A 25,033-nucleotide genomic window follows, 5' to 3' on the forward strand; every position below is an offset into this window, starting at 1 on the left:
CTAAGATATGAGGTTAGTCTATTATAATCTCCAGGTGGACTTTAGGCTCTTGTGGTCGACAGGAAAACAAATGGAAGACACAGAGCCAAGCGAAAAAACCCACCGCCACGAGGCATTCCTCCACAAAGGGTGTGAGCATGTGCGGCCGGATGGTGACCATAATGTCCCTGAAGTCCAGGGCTGAGATGGAGCCGCTGTGGGCTCGGTCCCGCTGGATGAAAGCCTGCCGCGCATGTTCCAGCTGCATCTCCTGTGGACGGGAGTGTAGAGAAGAAAGAGAGAGTTTTAGGTGTTAGATCATACAGCAAATGCATATTATTGTACACATAAGTGGGTCATACACCTCTTTAAGCTGCCTTCATAAATTAAAATCCACATAAAGTTGCTCATATTAACACATATGCATAAAAAACACAGCGTTTGCTTTGATGGGCCCCTTGGTGCCGGGTGCCCCCTCTCAGTTTCAGGGGAGCCGGCGTTTGGCCAGGCTCCACTCTCGTCTACTCTCCCAACAGCCGCTTGCCTACTGTGAGGCGTCGCTTGGGCTTTTCACACCCTCCCCAAATCCCCATTAAACCCACTTCAGGGAGAACCATACAAATATACACACACACACACAGACATGAGCACACAGGCAAGACGGCTAATCACCCAACTGCTCACTTTGTCTCTCTTCCTGCGCGCACGTACACACAAAGGTCCCCGGGGACAACAGCAGGCTGTGGTGGGGACGGATCCCACAAGGCCTTTGAAATTAGCAGCCATTATCGGTACCTGCAACCACAAGTCTACAGAGAGGGGCTGTAAACAAGCCGCTGTCGCCGGTGCTTCCTCTAGCTAACGTCAAGATGCTCGGTTACAGCAAAAGACTATGAGAACAATAATATTCCAAATGCAGTCTCTGTGAAATAAGCTTGCAGATGGTTTTGCTGTTGACTCACCTTCTGTGTTTCATGGCAAGTCAGTTTTCAGGTTTCTGATACAACACCTAAAGCCTAAATCACCATGTCAAGCTTGCATACTCAGTAACTTGTAAGTGAAGATTTGTTGCTTTTCTTTTGTGTCTGTCTTTTAGTAAAGTGAATATCCTCAGGTAATCGTGCAGGGAGGATAAAACACGCTATTTGAGTTAGTTAATTGGTTTATAAATTGAGGAAATAATCTGCAGATTTATTGACAATGAAAATAATAATGCATGTAGTAGCCTACATGTCCACTCATACATTAAATCACTGGCACGTCCTTATTTATAAGGAAATTCTTAACTTGCTTCCCTCTTATGCAATTTTATTCATCTGAAAAATCCTGGAAGCGACAGCCTTCGCCCTGTGACCCACTCGCAAGACTTATTTTTGCTATCTGCCCCCAAAGTGCATATTGAAATGGGGACAGGGGGGTTTAGGTATGCTGCTCCTGCGCTTGGAATCTGCTGCAGGAAGATTTGGGTCTGTGGGAGCTGATTGTAGCAGATTGAATGCGTTGGAGGAAGATGCATCAGGTTGTAGATGCTTTGACTAATGATTCTAATGAATTGTTATGTGTTTTATCTCTGAAACTTTGTTTAAATGTGCTGCTGCTGCCTGTCTCGGCCAGGACACTCTTGTAAAAGAGATTTTTAATGTCAATGAGGTTTTTACCTGGATACATAAAATTTAAAGGGGCCATATCTTTCGAATGGATATTCTCATATTTTCATGGGTTTCACATTTTTGGGTGTTTATTGTTCACAGTGAAAAAGTCAAAAACTGCATAATTCTGTGTTTTTCCAGAATAACATTTTTAAAAAAGGCGCCTCTGAAATGGGCCGTTCTGAACAGCTGCAGGTTTCTACATAGAACCTTGCTTTGGCTGAAATTGACCAATCGTTGTTCACCTCAGGCTGCCTTCTTGCACTCGCTTGTAGTCAAGTCATTGTTAACGTACCACTCCGATACCTCCTGGCGATTCTGGCTCGTACATGGAAGGCCGAATAACCGATTCTAGAGCAGCCATGTTTTCTACAGATTTTGAGTGACCGAACGTGGGGGAGGGGCTACCCGGTCACTCCAAAAACTGTCAGCCAATCGTAGCTAAGGTCTGACCTCTGAATGGCAAAAAAGGCTTGTTCGTTTCAGGAGGAAGGAGAGGCTCTGAAAAATAATTAAATTAAAATATGTATACAATTTTTAAAACGAAACAAACTTTATCAACGTGATTCAAAAACACATTAGAATAATAGAACATTTTAATGCATAGCTAAAATGTCACCTTTAAATAAAAATAATAACAATAAAACAAGACAATGTAATTTATTCATTTAAAATGCCTTTCAACTTAAATAATAAGTTAATGTGTTATACACAAAAAAGACTATATTGGAAAATGCAGATAGAATAAAAGGGTGTGTGAACATTAAAGTCTAAATGCAAAGTCATGTTGGAATTTTTTTTATGATTATTTTTCTGACAGTGAGTTCTGGCTGAAAGTTTTATTACAACAAGTAAAAAAGTTTGTTCAGAATAAATGATAATCAATTTGTCCAAGAAGAATGGACATTCCTTTTCAAGCCACACATGTCGCACAAAAAGTGCTGATTAAATCTCCAACATGCTCGGCATTATTCAATTGATTGATTCAGATGTTATTGTTATAACTGGAACTCAAAAAAAGAGGTATTACCACAACACAAAACCCTATGAGGCTATGACTTATTGTTGTGCTGAATTTGAGTGATATTTCACTGACAGCATAACTGATCGAACTCTAAATTTGCGGCACCCAAGAGGAACGACTGAGGAAGAGTGACATTTACACAAAGCTGAGTGGAGACCGGAGGGGAGTAAGAATAGACATTGCAACAAAAGAGCCAGATTTGCAAAAACAGCAAATGCAGCAGCTATGTGTCAGTATCACCTATGAACACAGCAGGGGCTCCGCAGAGCGTATAAGCGAAAGGAAAGGCAAGGAAACGGAGAGAGATTGACACACGTAAACACTCCCAAAGTAAATAAGGTGAGATATTTTGGTGTCAGCATCCTGCGTGTCGTGACTCACTTTTCTGGTCGGTTGCGAGTAGGTCAAAACACTTTGGTGTGAAATAAACCGGGAAGGGGAAAAGGAGGAGAATATTTAAAGTGAAAGTGAAGAAGATAATACTTTGCATGCGGGAAGAAAAGTTAAATGTATCTGTGTGTGATTGTGTCCATCTGTAAATGAAGAAAAAAATAGATCCTGTTTCTCTGGACAAGTCACAAAACAAAGCCACAAACACCAACCACACAGAGAAACAAAACAACTGTGGTCTAACATTTGGAGCAGTTTATAGTTTCAGCCTCTTAAAACCTTAACTTTTGTAACTGTATGAGAGCTGCAGGGATTTTATTTTGAAGGGCAGCGAGGGAGGCAGGAGACATAAAGCTGGGGGCTTAGGACGGGCAAGGAGGAATCGCGAGGCATTCACTGTCGCTTTAATTGCCTTTAAAATACAATTAAAAAAAGCCAGATCTTTGTTGTGAATCATTTCCTTACTCTGTATAAGAATAACTACAAGTTATGCAGGATTGTTTCCCTTCTTTTCAATATCTGAATCTCATCAGAGCGAACATTTTTACAAGGAGAAGGATTAAGCAAAAATGCCTGTTTAAAGTGATGTTCAGGGCCGACCACTCACTCTCCGGAGAGCTAAACGAGTAATTGTGACTTTTAAAATCCAAAAAATGCCAACTATTCTGATTGTTTTCTGGTTCTTTTAAAAGCAGTGGGACATGTGGTGTCCCCTCCGTGTAATTCAAGCCCTCAACTTGCCAGGATTTATAAAATGTTGCCACTATGTGCCACCATGTGCCACTTCTCAGGACATCAGTAACAACCATTTCCAGAGACAACACCACGCTGACAGCGCGAGCCGAGCCTTGGCCGGCGTCCACGCGTGAGACGGGGAAAAATGCATGTAATTGGTGAGAATCTCTGGCTTCCATCAAGACAGTAATTGGCCAGAGAGAGCCCTTGTGAGAAATATGCGGTGCAAACGTTTTCCCCGATAATCCCATCTTGTGAGCATCTGGCAGTGCCGTGGTTACAATGGCAGGGGAAAAAAAAAAAACACAATAAACACATGCATGTACGGCAGGAAGAGGAGGGGATAAAGGATGGGAACATTCTTTGGCAGGGGGGAGCTGGATGAAGGGAATTATGAAAAATAAGTGAAAAATATTGTGTGGAGTGTGTGGTGGTTTTTACAGCTCTGAGAGAACTTTTATAGCTGTTTTTCTGGGTGACATTTACAAACGCTTTGTGTGTTAATAAATCATAATAGCGCGTGTGTAGTGTGTAGTAATTGCACAGGTTTAAATTGTGATGCAGGAAATGTTGTGCTGATAATAATTGTCCTGTCATCAATCTGTGCAGCAGCTGATGGCACACTATAGGAGCAAACTGCCAATACCTGAATTTTACTTGTATCTAAGCACTATAATTGTGGTATTAACGTGTCTTATTAATGTGACAACCATGACAGCGTAAGACCTCTACAAGTAAAATATTTATAATATTCTGTTATGAAATCAGAAGACTAGTGAGGCAAGTGATAGAAGATGAAATGCAGGACTGTTTGTACCTTCTTGAATACACTCTGTTGAACATCCCTTACCCCTTACCTACACACAGAGGCATCCTGCAATAACGTCCTCTCGTTTCTGTCATTTATTAGGGCATGAATGAAAAGCTATGAGAAACGATCAAATGCAGCGAGCATAAGCAGGAAATGTGAATTTCATATTGAGCAATGAGTGCGGCTGGCTGCCGGCCTGCTGCTGTGAGGAGCTGGAAACCACTGAGTGATGGACTGGGAGAGAACTGGGCACGCTGTCAACGCAAAAGTGCAGCGTCCACTCGCCACAGCGCCGCCGCACACACACACACACACAAGAGCACACAAATACACAAACGCACACAGCTTGCATGCTGCTGCTCACATAGGCCGATAAGAGAGATAAAGACACACATACGCACACACTGTACGCTCTAACACATATACACACAAGGACGCAAGCATACATAACAATGTCCCAATATCCATGCGCCACTGCCCACTGTGTGTAAGCCATCTGGTCTAAGTTAAGTGTAATATAAAAAGCTCATTCAGATACATGGTGAGTGTGGATGCAAACTTGGCACAGCTCAGGCCCTCTCTCCCACCCCCCCCTCCACCACTTCTCCAAGCTCAGGCCTGATTTAAGTCTAGACATCATATTGGAAAATGGCTCACACACCACAAATACACCAGGAATATTCCAGCTATACTATTTATGGAGGTAGAACAGCGGCTCTACCTGCTACGGACTTGCTGGAGCGGAGTAATGCTAAGTGTGCGTCAGCTAATGGAAAACAAATGCAGAAAGAGTACCAAATATATATAAGCTCAGTGTTTCATAAATGACTAATCTGGTCAGTATGGAGCGCTGTGTTAGAGAGAGGAAGGACTGTGTTTGAATGGAGGAATATTTGTCTGGGCAAAGTAAAGATAAGTATCTGCCAATGCACATGACAGGATTGTAGGAGCAGCTTGTAAACATCATGTGAGGATAGGGCCGTGTGTGCAAACATAAAAATAGGTTGATATTGATTTATTGACTATCGCTAATGATTACTGGATAATGAACGATAGTCAGACAAAAGACAGAAAGGCAGAAAGACAAAGAAGGTGAGGGGGAAAATGACATTCGACACACGAGGCGAGCAGGTGATCATCATGAAACCTACCAGGAGAAACTGCGTGAACTCTCCGTATCTGAGCGTCTTGTCCCTCCGAGTGCCAAAGTGCAGCCGGATGAACTCGCAGTCCCAGCTGAAGGGGATGTGCCGGTGGATGGTGGTCTGGCTGAAGACCTGCTTCACATCCTCTGCAACAACACGAGACGGACAAGCGGCTTTAATTGTGACTGAATGATGACAAGTCGCTCGGGACAGCCTGATGACAACATGCAACAAGTCAATGTGAAAGTGTACCAGAGGACTGACTTTACTGAGTTAAATTATATTCCACAACTTCAGCACTCAAAATCTTAACTTGTACATGTATGGAAGTGTTGCAATATGTACTTTAAGAACCCATTTTTAAACATTAAATTATTGGATTATAAGCTTCAGTCTTAATATGTGGTTTATAAATGAATCATGTGTTGCGGTAAGTGAAATTAATTAGCAAAGTCAATTCAGTTTAAGATTAAAAAGTACAATGTTTAGTACAATGTTGGAAGAGAAGTATAAATTAGAATAAAATGGGTTCATCTACTTTGTTAAATTCCAACACTGATTTTGCACATGTGTCAATCATAAACATTTAAACAAACATTAGAGAGTAGTGATGCTAAAACTAAACTATTCTATAAATGATAGAACAACAGGTCTCTTTAGACTCAACAGATTACATCCCACTTTTAAAGGGGACATATTTTTCTCATGCAATCAATTTTCTTCATTCTAATGTGTTTTTGAATCACGTTGGTAACGTTTGTTTCGTTTTAAAAATAGTATACACATTTTAATTTTATTATTTTCCTCCTGAAACGAAAAGGCCGTTTGTCATTCAAAGGTTAGACCTTAGTCACAATTGGCTTACAGTATCTGGAGTGACCACATAGCCCCACGTGGGATCGCACACGTGGGGGAGCGACCGCACTGCACTGACACTCCAAAAGTTGTTGAAAACATGGCTGCACTAGGATCGGTTATTTGGTCTTACGAGCCAGAGGTATCACACAAAATGTACACCCAAAAATCTGAAACCCAAAATATGAGAATGTCCATTCAAAAGATATGGCCCCTTTAAGGCTAATGAGTATGTATTAACAATGTACAGAATAATGCCGTCACCACTGTTTAATCCTCTCCACATTCTCCTGTCTGTCTGTTCGTCCTGTTATAATTATTATTAAATACTTCTTACGTCTTTAATAAAGACATAAAGTCTGTTGCTACAAAGTCTTGTGAGTCAGGTTCTAACAACCAGCATGTGTTTCCTATCTTGTGGTTAACATTAGTAATTATTTGATTTTGGATAGAAAAGAAAACGTCTGTAACTGTTTGTGACAAAATGTCAACGTCAATCTCCAGAACACAATTCTGCTCTGATTGAGACTTAACTCCGAATCAGTCTTGAATGACACATGGCAGAGCGCGTTTGAGCTGTGTAGGCTCTGCATTCAGAGGGAAAAGCCTTTTCTTCTCACTCGTGTTCCCCTGCCTGAACCCTCTAAGCCTCTGCAGCCAGTGGAGTGGAGAGACACTGAACATGAGTCCTAAATTACAGCCTTACTAAAGAAACAAAAACAAACCAATAGAGCGACCTGTTTCTTATTACCAAACAAGCCGCGCTGAACGAGCGCAGAAAGGAAAGGAGGAAAAAAGCAATTTTTTTTTTATAAAGACAGAAAGGGAGGGAAAGAGAGAGAGAAAGGTGATATTTACTTCAGCCTCACCTTCTGAAGGAAGACAGCTTGTGCATTGTTTTTTTACGCTTTAATGAGGCAATAAATATACAGCCTTTAACTCTTTAAAGGAGAGGCTGCCGCCGAGCCTGCCGTTTATATTATCAGCTTTTATAGACCTGTCAACACTCACTCCTCTTTACTTCTTTCTGTTTTTTGTCTTTCTGGCTGCATTTCATGCTGCAATTTTTATGAACTCGACATTCCACCAAATTACGCATTTATTTTTTAAGTGCTTAAAAATTCAGAGCACTGAGCCGCTTGTGCCCAACAGAAATGACTTGGGTTATTATCAAATAAAAAATGGATTTATAGAAAGATGAAATAGAAAGGAATCAGAGTACAGACATTTATTACATGTGAAAACAAACGGGCCTTTAATGCAACGTGAGCTGACGCTATTAATGTTTTTAATAGGTAATAAAGAAGGGAGTTCTTTATTTTCAGCTTTGGTCTTTAATCTAATGACCGGCAGAGAGAAAAAAGGGAGCAGGGGAGTAAAAAGGCGATTTCTGTAATGCATCACAATAAAGCTATTTTGACAAGTCTATAATCTGAGTCACAAGTTATTTGCTTTTGGTGAAACGTTAGCCCGATGCAAGTGGCAGACACTGGCGTCAGTGTTTGTGCATGGCATGATGTGAGTTGTGTTTTTCATGCAATTTTCCACTTGTATGCGAGTCTCATAACTCACAGGCATCGGGTTATTCATTAACCTTTGGGAGACGCAGAAAAACAGCAGACCTTTTAATTGCCACCAAGACAACGTCACTCTAATTGATCCTTTTAAATATGAAAATTTACATATGTGCATATATAATCAGCCGCGATGATCTTGCACCCTGTCGACAGCAACAATTAAAATGAAATTCACTTACTCTTCCCCTGTTTGCGAGCGGGATGTGTGCGCTGCATTTCAAATCAAGCCTAATGCGCTAACGCCTCGCACACCTACAGAAGGCTGGCATTAGACTTGTTTAAATCAATTAGGCAAATGCGAAATAAGCAGCGAGTCCAAATGTCTTCCCTTTTCACCTCGGAGCTTCCAGGCATCACAGTTATGGTGCCAATCATGACACAAACACACATCTAGAGCTAAACACCCCCTCCAACATCTTCATCTCCATCCTGTAGTTGCCACCAGCCCTCTCCACCTCCAAATCTAACCTTATCTTCTTTACAGGACCGTGTACAGTATTTTTGTTGGTGAGCAGAGGTCACGCAAATAAAAGAGGAGTTTGTATGAAAACTTGTTTAGCTGTGCATTTAAGAAGGAACACGCTCCCTTGTCAGGACCAGCTGTTAAATGTCAAATGCAAAGAAACGAAGGCAGAACTACGACTTGAACTTTCGTTTCAAGTCACGTAATGACATTAGATTTTTAAAAAGCTTCACTACCTACACATGAAGTAAGAATATGCACAATTAGGTTTCCCTGATTGTACATAAAGACCAGAGGCAATATGAGAAGTGTTTTTAGAAAGTGACTGACCAGTAAATATATAAGAGAAAAGTAAGAAAGCCCCTAAGACGTCTAAGACAAGACAAAACAGCATAATACCAATATTTGAAAGTGAGAAATGTGTTTATGTAACATAAGTGATCGTGACTTTCTAAGGTTTATACTTTGCAGCAATCGCTACATAATTCCAGGTCTCTTGTAAAGCACTTTACAGCACCTACAGTACACATGCTAATGGTTCAGTGGGACACAAAGTACGTCTGTGCAAACCCGACTGCGGTGTTTTTCTATCTAACCCTGTAAATCAGAGGCGGAGTTACTCACCAAAAGTGGTCACTCCGTTCCCTGCTTTATCGAACAGCAGGAAGGCGACCATGAAGAGGGAGTCTGGGGCGCACAGCACCGACTCGAACGCTACAAACTCCTGAAACGAGATCAACCTGAGAGAGGGGAGACGAGCAGAGAGAACACAGTTAAACGCTGTCATGTGAGCTGATTTATTAAGTCCCTGTTTAAGCTATGTAAAACACAGAGTCATTAATCCTATGATACCTAATAAATACCAGGTTACGCTAATAAAATTACATATTGAATTAAAAAAACAAGCTGTTTTAACGCCGTATTAAACTACAAACTCTTTTGTAATTACAGCCGCACAGTGGCAAACCAGCACACTTAGACAACCTATCAATCTGCTCAACGCGTAATTCAAGCAGCCTTTTCTCCAGTGGTCTGTTATTCCATATGTAATGTCATAAACTCATCGAGTGTGACAGTACGAAAATAAAACATTTTTAAAAGCTCAGTGTGTGTTCCCGGCCTGAGCTGGCAGCTCGGATGAGGAGGGCAAAAAAAAATTAAATGAAGTTTTATATTTTAGCGTGCCATTTTAAACAAGTAGACAGGCGAGGAGGGAGTTGGAAGCCAGTTGAGGAAATATGATTTTATTCAATATAAACGTAATACAATCTGCTGTTTAAGGTGAAAGTTGAGGGAAGCTGAGGTGGAAAATGATGGAAATTGAATGAAACATAAGTTATGAGTTAAACGTAAACAAAGCATTAGACCTCTTACTATATTAACAGTCTCATAAATATGATTTTATCCTCTATATCGCCATAGTAACGCAATGCCTACATGCAGCATCAACGACAAACAAACATAAACAACGCTATTGTACGAGCACCTATGGGAGGATCCTGCTGCGGGGGAACTGGACCACGCAGTCCAGCCTTTATGTAGGTCCTGGTTCACTGTAGCCACAGGTCCATTATGAATCACACAAATGGCTCTGATAATTACAGGAGGGGTCAGCGCTAACGAGCCGTCCCTGAGCATCCATCTATTAAACCTATTTCAATTTACAAACGGGGAGTATGGAGAACGAGGGGGGTGCAATGATTACATTTTCCTGTTTGCTGTAATTAATTATGGTACTGATGAAATTTAGAGGTGTTTGTTTGGACTGGGGTTGTTTTATGTGTATCCCTATATGTGCTTATATGGCTGAGAGAAGGACTGCTGTGCATTTGCAAAAGTATAGGTTATTAAAATACCAGGAAATTGGTGAGTACGAAAGTCTGCAAAAATGTTCTTCCCTTTTACAATCCATGAAGAAAAGCCTCAGATTAATGCTTGTTTTCAGTGAAAAAGAACCTCTGAAATATATACCTTGACGCTTCCATCAATATGCCTCCAGAAAAGAATGAATGTGTGCGTTGGAGAGAGAGCTACAGACGAAGCAAGAGAAGTATTAAGAGGGAATAAAAGTAAGCATACAGCTCTCCTCAGCGGCAAATCAAATAAGCTGTCGTTGTTTCAAAGGCAAGACAAATTGATTTATTAACTAAGCGGGTGTTTCTTAAGAGCAGGGCTCTGCTGATGCTAAGGAGGTGGAAGGGGGCACAAAAGCACACTGCTGCTACCGTGGATCCACTGTTAAAAACAAAGCCAATTCCATCGCTGCTTACGCTGCTGGAATTTTATCAAACTCTCCGGTAATGATCTTTCTTTTGTGACAGATGTATAGTACACTCTGAAATTAGACCTCAGAGTTAATGAAGGAGTTAAAGCAGGTACAGGCTGCCGTGCAAAGACTCAGAGAGAGTTTTTCCCACACAGGGCTGAGGGAAAAAAATCTTCTTTTCACACGCATCAATTTACATGCACGCTAGTCGTCCAGTGTGCGTTTTTCCCAGACGTGGATAATCAGCATATTAGTGTAACTGAGAGGGCTGTTGATGACGAAGGGATTGGACGACGGTTTAGAGTCCAGACAAGATCCAGGGGGCATCTCCATACACACACACGCAGGAGAAACATTCCCTGTACTCGTAAGCGTTTGCACACAGAGCTGTAGCCGGGGATGAAGCTTATGATGGTTGATTAGCAGCGCCATGACGGCTGCGAAATGATTACCAAGAGAGGGGGGAAGCCATTTTTTTGCAATGCAGACTCAACCCCAACAAGACGCTCCAAATCAAATCAGCCGACAGCATCTCCCAACCATCAACTGCCGTGGCATGTGTCCAACGCTGCCCGCTCCGTATACACAGCCTGGGTTGAACTCTGCAGACAAGGCTAATGCGATTCTGCTGCATCTCCTCAGCGTACTGTGTGCTTACTTTGCTCTGCAGGATTTTGTTAAATCTTTAAACAGGCGCAGACATATCCGTGACATGTATCAGGCGGGAGAGAAGACATAAACAAAGACTTGATTCCAGCATGTGCTTCTGTAGATGACAGCTGAATGATGTTTTTGCTAGGATGCCAATACAAAGCAATTTAAACTGTCTGTGATACGTCTGTCTGGCATCCAAACTCCTCCCTATATCCATATAGTTTTGTTTGTTTTTATATCTCTTCTTCGTCACCCGCCTTTTATATCTGTCTACTCTCAGCAGGCATCTAAATACACTCCCCTGAGCCGAAAACCAGGCTTGGAAACATTGTTTACAAGTAACATAAATGCATGGTGTTGGTTAGGCCGGGCTGATAGAAAGACAGCTCTCCTTCGTTGATAGTAGTGGGAGAGAGGGGCCTAGAGGGGCTTCAATAATCCCCTGTCCCTGGCATCTTGGCATTGTTACTGACAGCCTTCCACCCACTTACAGCTCGCTTGCACACAGACACACATATACACCCAGGTGAGTGCTGGCTGCCAGTATCTGTTCGGTTTGTAAGAGTGGACACCCACCAGTCTGAGTCCAGCATGCCCACAGCAGCTGGCAGACTGCTATTTTCCCAGCACGCTCCCTTAACAAAGTTTTTTTCCCCCTGTTTTTTAAGAGTCCAAGGGGGAAGTGGGATTTTTCACACTTGAAAAGATGCTTCTATAAAAATATCAGAGGGAAGAAGGAATAGAGAAGCAGAGAGGGAGTCGGAAAGAGCCACATGGAGGACGGCCAGAGTGCATTATGGTATATGAGAGTGTAAAGAAAGTGATAAGAGCGGAGGAAGGTAAAGAAAATCAAAAGCGACAAAGAGAGATAAATAAATAAGCAGAGTGAAAGAGGAAATCTTCAAACCGTCTTGCAGTTCTTTATGTCAGCGCAAACATCGACAAACATTTGATTCCTGGAAATGGAGACTTCTCCATCCTTCAAAGTCTCTCTCTTCCTCTCTCTGTCTTTATCCATCCATCTGTCTCTCTGTCTCTCTGCGAGCAGCGAGAATAAGAGGCAGAAAAGTGATTTCCACATAACAGATTGTTACGACTGTCACTATATCCCCTGATTTACACAGTCGCAGAGGGGGAGGCAGACAAATGCATTTTCAGTGTTTACATCCCCGCACACACACACACACACACACACACTCAAACACACACAGGCGTCTAAGTAAAATTTTTCTCACACAGATAAACTCTGACAGAAAAGTAAGCGAGCGTGCCGCCTGCCATCCGACCCCCTGCTAAATCTATTACCCCTGTCTCATCTTGTTGAAATGGAGTCCTACCTGGCAAAAACAGCAGCAAGCGCACAAGCTTCAAATATACTACACTCATATACCAACCAAACTTATTGTTCGCAAACATATTTGCATGAGATTGTCGGAGCTGGATGAAAATAGAGCCTCTAAAGTGGTTTGTTTTGTCTTGCTCCATGTTCTTTTCATAAGGTTTGCACAGATGCGCGCTTGAAAAACAATGCATGTGTGTTTGCAGCCGGCGCTGACGCTGACGCATCTCTACTTTCCTATATTCATTTGTTTTGTGTTCATGAGGCACACAGGTCTGCGGAATAATCATGAAGGGTCTTTGTCTCATCGAATCATTTCTCTATGAAGGTTCAGGAGGAAAATAACACATCAGAAAGAATGAGCATCATAAGGCTGTTACAATGTCAACTGTAAAAAAATGAATCCCATCCAAACCAAGGTCTAAACAGAGTTTTTCCCCCTGTTTTGCCCCCGTATCATTTCCATTCCCCTCCACAAAACCAAAATGAGGTTTAGATACAAAGCCTGGGCCATGGGTTCCTAATAGATTTACCCTGATGCCACGGCCACCATTTATCCTGCTCCAAAGCCGCACAATGCAACAGAGTGCTCCTGAATAGCATGGGCAATTACAGTGCATGTGTGTGTTTTCTATGTGTGTGTGTGTGTGTACGTGCTTTGCTCTCTCTTTTCCAATTCCAAAACCCCCACTACTCCATCTCACCGTCCTCTGAGCACGCACACACACACACACACACCTTAAAGCAGATGTAATAACATGAAACTACACAGCCATGTGCACTTTGCTCTTTGTAGAAGCCCAGGTGGTTACCATGGCAATGTGTTTTTTTTTTCTTTTTTGACTTACCCTAACATTTTATTACCCATCATTATGTATCATTAAATACATACATATTAATGTAAAAAACAGGGGTGATGGGGATGGGGGGGAGGCGTAAGTGTGAAATTGGGGGTATATCTACAAAGAAGGAAACACCTGAAAGAGGCCTTTGTTGGTTTGATGTCTCTCTGCAATATTATTCAAGTATGAACATCCCTCTGTGAATTTTAGTCATAGGTTTGTTTACAAAATGCTAAATAACACTAGAAAGGTAGTCCCACAAGATCAAAGGGATACATAATACATGTATTGATGGCTTTAATAAGAGTCTTTCATAAGCTTACTACTTAGCAGTTGGCTCTATATTAATGAGAGGAGACTAATTTGAGGCCTTAAGAGAGACTCAGCAGAGCAATTTCACTGCAACTTCTGCCAGATATATTTTCAAACAGTGCTGATGTCAACCCTCGTGAGACATTTCAAAATATCTATGGCTGTGGTTTCCCTCTATCTGTCACATTATGTGTGTCACATACTTCCAGGTACAATAGCAGTTATTCCATAAATAAACCCTCCAAGGGGAGAGAATCATCTAACAAGTAGGGGTGTTGAGACTGTGATTCTAAATCAAACATTGATCAAAATGAGCTTTCAGTTCGATCATCTCAATCAGATCTGAATCAGATCAAGCAGACTTTTTGCACTAGATATGCCTTCTCTCACAGGACAATAAGTTGGCTACAGATCTCTGTCACTGGTCAATAAGTTACAGATATATTGCCAATCACTGTAGTAAACAAGTAGCTTACTATTTGTATATCTGCCAACTATTATTATATATATCTTATTATCTATTATCTTTATTCTATTTTTATCTTATCTTATTCTGCACTATGCAGCTCAGGGAGATGCATTGCTGTTTCGTTGTTTTGCAGTGACAATAAAGACTTGAATCTTGAATGTAAATCAAAAGCACAATCAACAATTTAGATTTCTTTTCTACACACTTTTGCGTAGCTTACTTGTAGCCTACATCGCCACATTTGAAGTCACTGCCAGTGTCCAGCTGACAGAAAAAAGAGCAAGTTCAACAGAAGAGGAATATCCTCCTGCTTCCTTAAAGTCACCAATGTGACAACGTTACGCCTTCCCAGTGAGATTTAATCGTCTAAGAGTGATGTAACAATGACAATGTTTATATGCTTATTATTCAGGTTTCAGCCCTATTAAGACAACAGTCTTACCTGTTAGCTGTTTAAATGGCAACTCAAAGTGAATTTCGCTAACTTTCCGGTTTACATGCTGCCATGCATAACTCAATCAAGATGCATATTTTGAATATGCTGTATACATGTGCTAAAAATGCACCTTGACCCTGCATATTATTGGTATATATCCCACGTTTAAAATAGAAAATGCTACATTAGATAAGGCCTAACTCAGGATGTCAGAGTATGCTGTTTACAGGCTCGACTTTACTGCTTGCCATGTTATAGTTACATTTATTTAGTTACTGAATATTAAAGACTTGTATCAAACTCTCATTATTAATGTTAAATTAAAAATGTTATCAAATCATGGATTTGAGAATTGTGACACTCCACAAATTCAAAATGTACCAGCATCTTACATATCGATGAAACACCAGAATATTAAAATACAAACATCAAAACACCAACCCATCTTTTTTCTGATCCACTACTCCAGCCAGCAGCTCTGTGGCCTCGCTCGACAGCCGGATTTCTGTGTGGGCATGAAGGAACCGGCTCACGAAGTCCAGCGGCGACATGAAGCACTCTTCACTCTTCTTGATGCTGGCATACTGTAAGGAGAAAAAGACAAGGACGCACGCTGAGCTTTAGAATTTGATAAGAAAAAGGAAACAAACATAAATCCAATAACATGTGAAAAGCTTCTTTGAAAGAGAGCCCAACACAAAACAGAAAAGAAAAAATACATAGGTAAAATCCTACCTTTTCAAAAATGGCTTTCAACTCAGTTGAATCGGCCCTCCTCGGCAGAACTGCCTGCAAGACAATAAATGGACATTTTATGAATTCAACTTTCATACACACCAAGTGAACACAAAGGCTCACTTTGCATTGTGCATCAGTTGGACAATGCTGTTGAAAAGTGGATTGTATTCTTTGAATACTTTAGGAGTTGTTTGCCTGATACCAGACAGAATTGACAACTTGTTATAGTCTGATGAACTTAAATTAAATGGAGTTGACAGATGCAAACGTCTGGAACAGCGCAATGAAGATTTAAAAATATCCAGCAATTCATAGGCTACATAAAGAGCAACATTACCAAAACCTGAAGCTTGAAGATTCATTCTTGACCTAGGAACACATACAATGGTTACAATTAAGGGTGATGAGCTCCAGTTACAGTCACTGAAACCTTCACTGAAAAAGCAAGTATGTAAACCTTGAGTTGAATATTTTATGACAGCTTTAATATTGTGTGGCAAAAATATGTTTGTTGCTTGCTTGAGGTATTTTCCTCTCCCGTTAATAATCTCGCGAGATGATGCTGTGATATTCTAAAAAGTAGAACGAAGATGGAAACAAACAATTTACTTATCCAGAATAAGACTTAATGTAGTTTCATGTTTGAGAGTTCAAATAAAACTATTTTAAACATTCTAGTTGTATGGAAACATGACAGCACAACCATGTGCTAAAACTTTCCCCTTCCGATAAAAACGGCGTCTGCAAATAGTTTATTACATTCAGCGTGATGTTAATCGACGTTACAGGTGAATACAACCAGCTTTAACCAGGGACAGATAATTTAGCTGGAGACTAAGCAGCAGGGTGGATAAAAAAAACAGCAAAATTATCATTACTTTACTCTACATCATTGCTGAAACCACGTCTCCTTTAGTTTTGTCCAGGAAAACTTTGGCTTAATTAACCAGCTAGTAGAGCCTCAGTGTCATTGCTGTATGGCGGCCACAGGTAACCTCTACTACATCCTCTTAGCAGGCTAACCGTCAGTTAGCGAGCCCCCTGGGCAGGCACCCTGACAGGCGGTAGGAGCACCGGAGGAGACCCTCCCGAGGGACCGAGCACGTCACCGACAAGTTACAGCCCCCAGAAAGATTAGAAACTGTTGTGTATAACTTATCAGCTTACCTTTGCTGCCATACTAAGAAAGCTCACTGTCAAACTGTCCCGACTTTAGTTCACTTCCTCCTGCGTGACGCCGTTTCCATGGAGATCACGCGCCGGTGCAGCGAAAGGAGGATGAGAGAGGATCAGCTGTGCACGTGGTGCCGGGGCACGAGAGGTCAGCTGGTCAGTGGCTTGTGCGTGTCGGATCCATTCAGTGTTCCTAAGATTATGTGTTTGTGTGAGACAGAGGGAGAGTTTGAGTCTTGTTTTAAACTTTACCAACTCAATTAAAAGGCCATAAACTATCAAACTGTGTATAAAATGTTACTGCGGCAGTTTGAAAAAAACATTAAAACAGCTCCCATCCTATTTCTGGATGTGTTACCATTGTAGACGGATTAGCTGAATGGGCCTACAGGCCCAGGGACTGGAGGTGTACCTATAGAAGACAAGTAATTGTAACAAGCATTTCTTAATATGACTTAATCAAAACTATGGACAGCCCAGTCACATTGTTTACTGCTGATTGTTCAACAATGAGTATCAGCTGATAATAAACCTCAGCATTTATTGTCATAGACTTGGTAATATGTCCCTAACACAGTTGTAAAATGCACCGTTAAGCAACAGAGTTTGGCTACATTAAATAATAAAGCAATTTAAGTGGCCCTGGTGATGAAATCTGCATCACAGGTTACCGTTGATGGATAATATTTTCAGTGTTCATAAGTTACTTTAAACTTGCAAGCTTACAATTACTTCACAATGGAAGCAGTTGAAATACAGCAAAGCTATCCTCAGGAGGAAAATAGTGTGGTTACCTATAACTTCTCAGAAAACTGTTTTCTACAAAGAAAGGATGAACAGATTTTTATACAAAAAACGTAATTTAACTGAGTTGAGGTAACATAAAAGGGAAAAATCCACCACGTTTCATGTGAAGGTGCAAGGAATGTGAGATTTGGTTTTACGCACAATGTCCGTCAGTCAGACACCTGCCTTCTAGAGCATATTCCAGGTGGGAAAACAGTGTTCAACAACTTCTCTAAACATAATATTAAGTAATAATCATTACCTATCACAAATTGACACCTACTATATAGAAGTTAAGTTTCTCAAATAAACATTTTAAGGTGATAAAGGTGGGCTGACAAACCTGCTCTCTGGATTACACCTGAGACCCAAACCTGTCCTAAAAAAACAATCCCATTTGGGCTTTTCAAAGTACAAAACTGCAAGAAATGTTTTGAGTCTGAACAAATCTGAAACAATGTTGTATGCTGCAGCTTTTTCTACCCGTGAAGAGGAGTGTCAGTGTGGACGGATTTGGAGACAGCCTGAGCAGAAAACCATTCAAACAACAATAAAATTTAAGATTAGGCTAAACTATAAAATACCACGAAAAACATCTAAAGCGACCGCTAACAAGGCATGTGGTTGCTACGGTCTTGTGAATGGGGGTCTTTTAGAAGTCTGTGTCTGGGGGCCCATTAGCTCATAATCCATCCACAGTGATCATGTAAACAACTGGACCACTTCCGTCTTGAAAAAACTCGCTATCATACTCAGCAGTGCGGTAGTTATCGCACTTAATTATACCTCCTATGGTATAACTCTGATCAGATTTTGGCCTCCAGGAGGTATTTAAAAGTTTTTGCTGCAAAATTCTCTCTAAGCTTTATTATTAAACATGGTTATTTCAGTGGGGGTTAATTCTCATGCACACCGAGTCTCCACTATACACTAAGGAACCCAGGATGTCAGAATAAAAGCCTTAGTTCTTTCCTCACAGCTATTCTTTGCTCGCTGTAAATGGTTCCTATACTTTATTTCCAGCTCTTTCCAGCCCATCTGTGCTTTGTGCCAGGAGGGAAAAAGGTGCAGAGAGAATTTCATGACTACAAAAGCAAAGGTTAACATTACTCACAGCATAAAAACAATTTAAAAGGGAGCAAAAGGGCTCTAATGGCCCGACAGTCTTCAAAGAAAATGTATTTTGCGCTCAAAATAATTCATAGCTTTTTGCCGGTGGCTTTTCAGCTTCCCGGAGACCCAGCATGAACCACTGTATTTTTCCCAGCAGGCTCTCTGCTCCTCGCAAAATGGCCTTCGCTAGGGCATACCTCACATCCCCTCCAAATATTGACAGCGCCGAGTCCATCGCTTATTGGAAAAATGGCTGTAAGTAATGTTTTATCAGCCGATGCAATCTCCACACCTGTATTTTCCCGTGTCATATGACAATATTTGACAAGATTAATGATTTGATCCCATGACATTTTATTTCCCATCACTGTCAATCTGCCAGCAAACAACTCACTTACTTGTGGCATTTTGGTGCAGGAAGCATGCAGCAGCGTTTGCTTTGCTCGTGTTTTATTCATGAGCTGCGAAATTTACTTGAGACATGTAAACTACAGCGTTTAGCAGCTTTGACATGAAACTCTCGACTGTTTATGAGAACAAAACTCTTTTAAAAATCACCTTAAGTGAAGTGATTCTGCTTTTTTTACGACAGCATTTCTGCCTCTATTTTTAGCAATCCAACCAACATGGAGCCGCCACAGAATAAGTGGGTAATAATGATAAACCTTGTGACCTTTGAACCCCAATGGCTTGAGGGGTCTCCTGCCCACGTCCCCAAGGGCCCACGCGTCCTGACAGCTTGAGCGATGAGTGGCGGACGGCTGTCTCAATCCGCCGCCTACTATTTTTAACCCGCACTAAACACAGAGCTTCCAAAATAGGTCTAAACAAATGATTAATAGAGCACTTAGGGTCTCCCCACTGACCAGCGTGTCCCTATTAACAGCCAATAACGGAGGCCCACTGGGGTCAAAAGGTTTAAAGACTTTCTAATAAAAGTAACAGAGACATGGGGATGTGTTTTGGAGGAGAAAAAGTTGTGTCTCAGTTTGAAATGCTGACAAGTTAATGATCCCTTCTCAAATGGCCCTACCGCAGTAAAATGGCCAGTTTGTTCTTACTTTCATTGCTATCATCTGTCAGTCACTCACATCTCTCTTTCTTTTTTTCTGGCTCTTCTTAAGTGGACTGAAAGAGCTAAAATAGCTTTACAGTAATGTTCTCGCCGAGGCTTTATTCTCATTCCCCACTCTTTCTTTTCTTTTTTGCTTCACTGTGAATTCGTATTGTAGTTTTAGGCAGGAAATGCTTAATGGATTCCCAAAGACGTATTCATGACATGGTAATGAGATTCAAATTTGTAAGACATTTTGTGACCTGAAAAAAGGGGGCCGCTTGTCTGGCAAAGGCTTTGTCCTGTTTTCCACAACTCAAGAATACAGTTTTTCAGTCACTTTCACGATTCCTGTGTGTCATTTTTAAATGAATGGTTTGTAGACAAAAAGCCAAAAAAAGAGTTAAAATGTGGAAATAACTGGAAAATACATCGTTCACTTGCTGCCAAAACAGGGTTTCCCAGGGTTGATCGAGCGCTGGTTTATGGCAAATTGTACTGAATCATCTCGTTACATGAATTATTGATATAAAGAATGAACCACCAGATAAGTTAGAAGTTATAAAAATGTAGCTGTGTAATTTTAACTGATATAAACCCTTGCCTTAAATATCATATTCGTAGTATTAAAGGATAAGTCTGCAGTTTATTTTGCGCCAATCCCACATACATCTTACTGCTGCCGGAAATATTTGATATAAATCCACCGCTGAAAATAGGTCCGAACAAATGCACTGTTTACTCTTGTTTGGGTAACATTTTTCAAACCGCAGCTGTTGTTGGAAATTTCTTAGCCTTTTCAATAGAAAGAACTTTTTTGTGTTTTGTGTTTAATTTTTAAAGGGCCAGTTCGCCAATTTTCAACCTCAGTCCTATCCTGCTATTATGGGAAGCTAATGCCATTATGGTAGGAAAAAAATGCAATTTCGCTCTGTGCCTTTGGAGGACGCTATCTGCTTCTTCAATGGGCCCTGGAAAACCTCCGCCAGACTACGTAAAACGAAGGCCATTGAGCTTGCTAAACTACACTTCCTCAATCTTGGACGCTCGCCTCCGATGTCATGTCTCGTTCAAAATTGTTGTTTTGAAATGTAGATTGCAGACCTGAAGATTTTTTAGACGATCTACCAGTACATTCTCATCGTATTTCGGATTTTGTACCACTCTGAGCCATTGCCTGCAGCAATCAATGTCCTTGACTGGAAAACGTCAGTATTTCACTCCAGCGTCTCTCGCTGGGCTGTTCCTTTCAGAGGGAGGGGCGCAATGCACGCTGGGTGTTGTAGGAATGTAGAATGGGCGAAACCACGAGCTGTTTGTACAAATTTCTCCACAACTATGGCGCCAATTTCGAATATTATTGCTTCTATCGATTACAGAGAACACCAGCTTTGACTGACAGTGGCTTTTTCCAGGGGATAATTTCTCCTTTAAAGATTAACAGGAACAGACTGTTTAGGGGTGAGTGCCAAACCAAAACCGACATTGTATCGTTTTTGGTTTGTCAGATTGATCTTTTTTGGGGCCATTTTCGCCTTTATTTATAGGACAGCTGAAGAGAGACAGGAAGTACGGGGACAAGAGAATGGGGGATGACATGCATCAAAGGGCCGAGGTCAGGAGTCGAGCCTGCGGCCGCTGCATAGAGGACTGTGGCCTTTGTATATGGAGTGTATGCTCTACCCACTGAGCTAAACCTCTGAGCCCCAAGAGTTATCTTTTTAACATCATTAAAAAATGTCAGACATAAAACAAATCATAAAGGTTTGTTTGTATAAATGCCAGGATGCAGAGTCGTATCAAATCTACCTTCATGGCCTTTCATTGGCCATCTATTGTGCCCCCTTGTAATTGATCTGATTTATTACTGTCTACTTGTAAAATACAGTTTTATCTCCCCAGTTGGGTGGCCCAACCTAATCCAAATCTTAATTCTTCCATCATCACTTCCTTTTTTTGTAATTTCAGCTCGTGTTCCTAACTGGATCTGTCATCAGGGAGAAGCTGAATGTCTTGCTCAAGGGCACATGTCTCCTGATGGACACTGTGGCTACAAACCTGCACCCGCTCAATTATAACCACTTTCTTCGCCTCTAATTAAGTGTGTTTGAGGTAAGAACCAAGATTGATGCCAGAGTCGCTCTGGTGGTGCTCAGCATTTGAAAAATTCAGAGATGAAAACAGCCATTGTGCAATGACAAACCATTGCAAACTTCATCCATGCCAAAATTGGAATTTTATATAACTTAGACGTGTCATTAAAACCGCACAGAGGACATCCTGGCCAGATAGTTCAGGATGACTTAAATCTGTTTTGCATAAAGGAAGAAGAAGGTGGCGAGAAGAGAAATGATGGTGGAGATGTTTTTATGAAGTCGGCCTTAAAATTAATCTTGCACAAACAAGATTTATTTTTGACATTTTGTGCTTCTCCATTGTGGACTCCCTCTTCCATACAAACACCATGAGTGCTAATATATAAAATCCATTATGTCCTTTTATTTAGCACTCATATAGGGAGCCTATTAGCAAAATAATAGAGTTCACTCTGCTGCCCGTCTAACAACAAAACACTGCCTCTTATAATCTACTTTCATTTCTCCAATCAGCCGGTTGTCAAACACTATCCTTAATCATCATACATAACATGCACTGCATTAAAGTGGCATTCTTGTAAACACCATATCTGTAATAGCATGTGACAAGCCAGCCTTTGTTTACACCATAATAACTGGGTGTTTGAATAACTTCTCAATGACTTTAAGTAACCAGCCAGACTCACTCTGCTTCCATTCAGCCGTGCAGCCTGATAACTTGGACTGACGTTTGGCACGGAGCGCGGACGGAGGATTATACCAACCAGTAGGCCTGAATGGACCTCTCAGTCATTTCCACCTGCGGTCGTGAGACATGGGAGTGCATTTCCTGCGCGCACACATTGCGGATGTAGTGTGCATCCGCTTGTCTCATTATGCAAATGTTGACGTGTGCATTCATAAATACGTGAGGCACGTGAAGTTCACATCGTTCCCAGCTTCCAGAGGTGGCAAAAGTGCATACGTTCTTTACTCAATTGGAAGTACAGATGCTGTGAAAGAAGGCGTGAGATAAGCAGAAGTGTTGATTCAACTTTCTGCACCAGCTTTGCAAACTTTCCCTCTTCTCCATCTGCTATAAAACTCCTCCATACTTCAACGTGGGCTGTCTTCACTGTAGCTTCTGGATGAATCTGTTTAGTATCTTTCAGCTCGTATGAAGCCCAACACTAACCATGCTTCAGGGCATCTGGGATGGGCCGGGGGGGCTGGCGAAGCAGGGGACGGGGTGGATGAGAGCTTTGAGATGGTCCAGACAGGCTATAGCAGGCAGGCTCGAGCCCCTCTCTTCCACAACAACAAGGACCCACACCGAAGCACGCTCAGACCCTGCAACCCGAGAGGGCACAGGGGTCCTCCAGCCTGCATGGGTTTTGGGATAAATGAACCCAGATGCTTCCCCTAAATGCAGAGCGATCGGGCTGAGGGAGCGAGGGCGGGGGGATTTAGGTGGTAGGGACAGAAAAAGAGAAGACTTACCTCTTTTTTTTCCTTCTCTCTCTGGTTGAGGCAGTTATCTGTCAGATTCCTGCGCTTTCTCATAACCACTTATCACAGAGGCCGCCGTGCAAGGAGAATTGTGGGAAATGATCAGAGAGGCATTTGTCTTTGAAGGAGAATGAGAGCGGCGGCAAATCTTTAAGTCTTTTCCTGTTCCTCTTCCTGTCAAGCTGCCACCTGGACGGAGAGAGAGGGTTGGAGTGAGAGAGAGAGCGATGGTCGCATTTGTCTAAATGACTTAATTGAAGTTCAAGTTGGTGCAAGAAGTTTAAGACTGTCACAAGAAAGAATGAGTGTGATTACGTGTTTTAGATGGATTTATTTTATACATGTGGGTTCGCTGAAAAGATGTGGACTCGAGTCACTGTTTTGATGACTTGCGACTTGACTTGACAAAAAATAAATGACTTGAGACTCGACTTGGACTTGTTACTTAATGACTTGAGGCTTGACTAGACCTGAGACACGATGACTCAGATGACTTCCATGTGTTCATAAGTTTGAATGTTAGCTGTTAAATATAAAATGATATAATTCAAAGTTTCTGTCTAATCATCAAGTATGTATTTGTCTGTTTGACATTGTAGTCTAGCTGTCAGTATTTGGCTGTTTAAAAGTGATGGGGAGGGAATATTAAATAAACTATTTGTTTTTGCTTTGATTACATGTATTTCACTGAATATCAATAATTATAATACAGATACAATTCATTGTCATACTTTTTGTACAGGTTATATAAATTGGCCAATAATATCATTATTAGACGGGCTACTAATACCTTACCTACATCAGTACAGACCGGGTACTACAGGTAAGAGTGCTGTTTTAAGGGTGGAAAAAAAGTGACTTGACTTGCTTTAACTAAGGACTCGAGATAAAAATGACTTGAGACTTGCCTGAAACTTGGACCAAATGACTTGAGACTTTCTTGGGACTTGAGCAAAGATGACTCGGTCACAACACTGGTTCGCTGTTCAGCTGTTCAGGCTGTCACTGTTGATGGTTGTGTCTATTGAGCAATTTGAGATCCCATTGGCCATCAGATGACGACAACAAAGCCTTTGGAGCAACGGCCAATTTTTTGTGGCTTCCTGTTTAGCCAGCGATTATTCGGCTAGGCGATGAAGGATGACCGGGTAAAGACTTCCTTTATCATGTACTGGTCATTGTTTACAGTCGCCTAGCAACTGGAGACGCAAGAATTTAGTTGGAGTCTAAAGATGACATCTACATCCAAATTGCTTTCTGCACTTATATGCTAAAATCTGCTAATAAAAATTTTTAAACAGCTCTATCGTTGTGCAACAATAGCAGATGGATTCCAGCTGTTGATGTCTTTTGCCTGTTTGCTTTCCACACAGGCAATTTTCCTTCATACATGCAAAGCCTGCTGAAACGTGATTATTCATACTATTTGGACTACAAACAGAATGCTTACAAAACAAAAAGTCCCTCTCCTACATTTAATGCATTTGAATTGTAGATTATTCATTGAGTAATGTCTCTTGGATCATTTTTTGCTAAGTGTATGATGAGATGATAAACACTTTGATATCTGTAAGCTAAATGATAGAGCTGTAGCCAGCCGTCGGTTAGCTTAGCTTGAATGATTGGAAACAGGAAAATG

The 25,033-nt window shown here is 41.3% G+C and overlaps 1 protein-coding gene across 1 annotated transcript in view; it reads right to left on the reverse strand.

Moving 5' to 3' along the window:
* LOC138609426 (electrogenic aspartate/glutamate antiporter SLC25A13, mitochondrial) overlaps nt 1-15,699 on the reverse strand; it is a 47,747-nt gene extending 32,048 nt beyond the window's left edge. Inside the window, exons 1-5 of the mRNA XM_069682072.1 lie at nt 15,682-15,699; nt 15,388-15,530; nt 9,253-9,368; nt 5,740-5,879; nt 104-250 (exon numbers count right to left, since the gene is read on the reverse strand). Coding sequence (XP_069538173.1) covers nt 104-250; nt 5,740-5,879; nt 9,253-9,368; nt 15,388-15,497 — 513 coding nt within the window. The 5' untranslated portion in view covers nt 15,498-15,530; nt 15,682-15,699. The remainder of the gene's footprint in view (nt 1-103; nt 251-5,739; nt 5,880-9,252; nt 9,369-15,387; nt 15,531-15,681) is intronic.
* Nucleotides 15,700-25,033: the final 9,334 nt, after the last annotated feature.

This window comes from Semicossyphus pulcher, unplaced genomic scaffold (genome assembly GCF_022749685.1).
Source record: "Semicossyphus pulcher isolate SPU_LCO1_2020_fin unplaced genomic scaffold, fSemPul1.0.p SCAF_5, whole genome shotgun sequence".
Taxonomy (NCBI): Eukaryota; Metazoa; Chordata; class Actinopteri; order Labriformes; family Labridae; genus Semicossyphus; species Semicossyphus pulcher.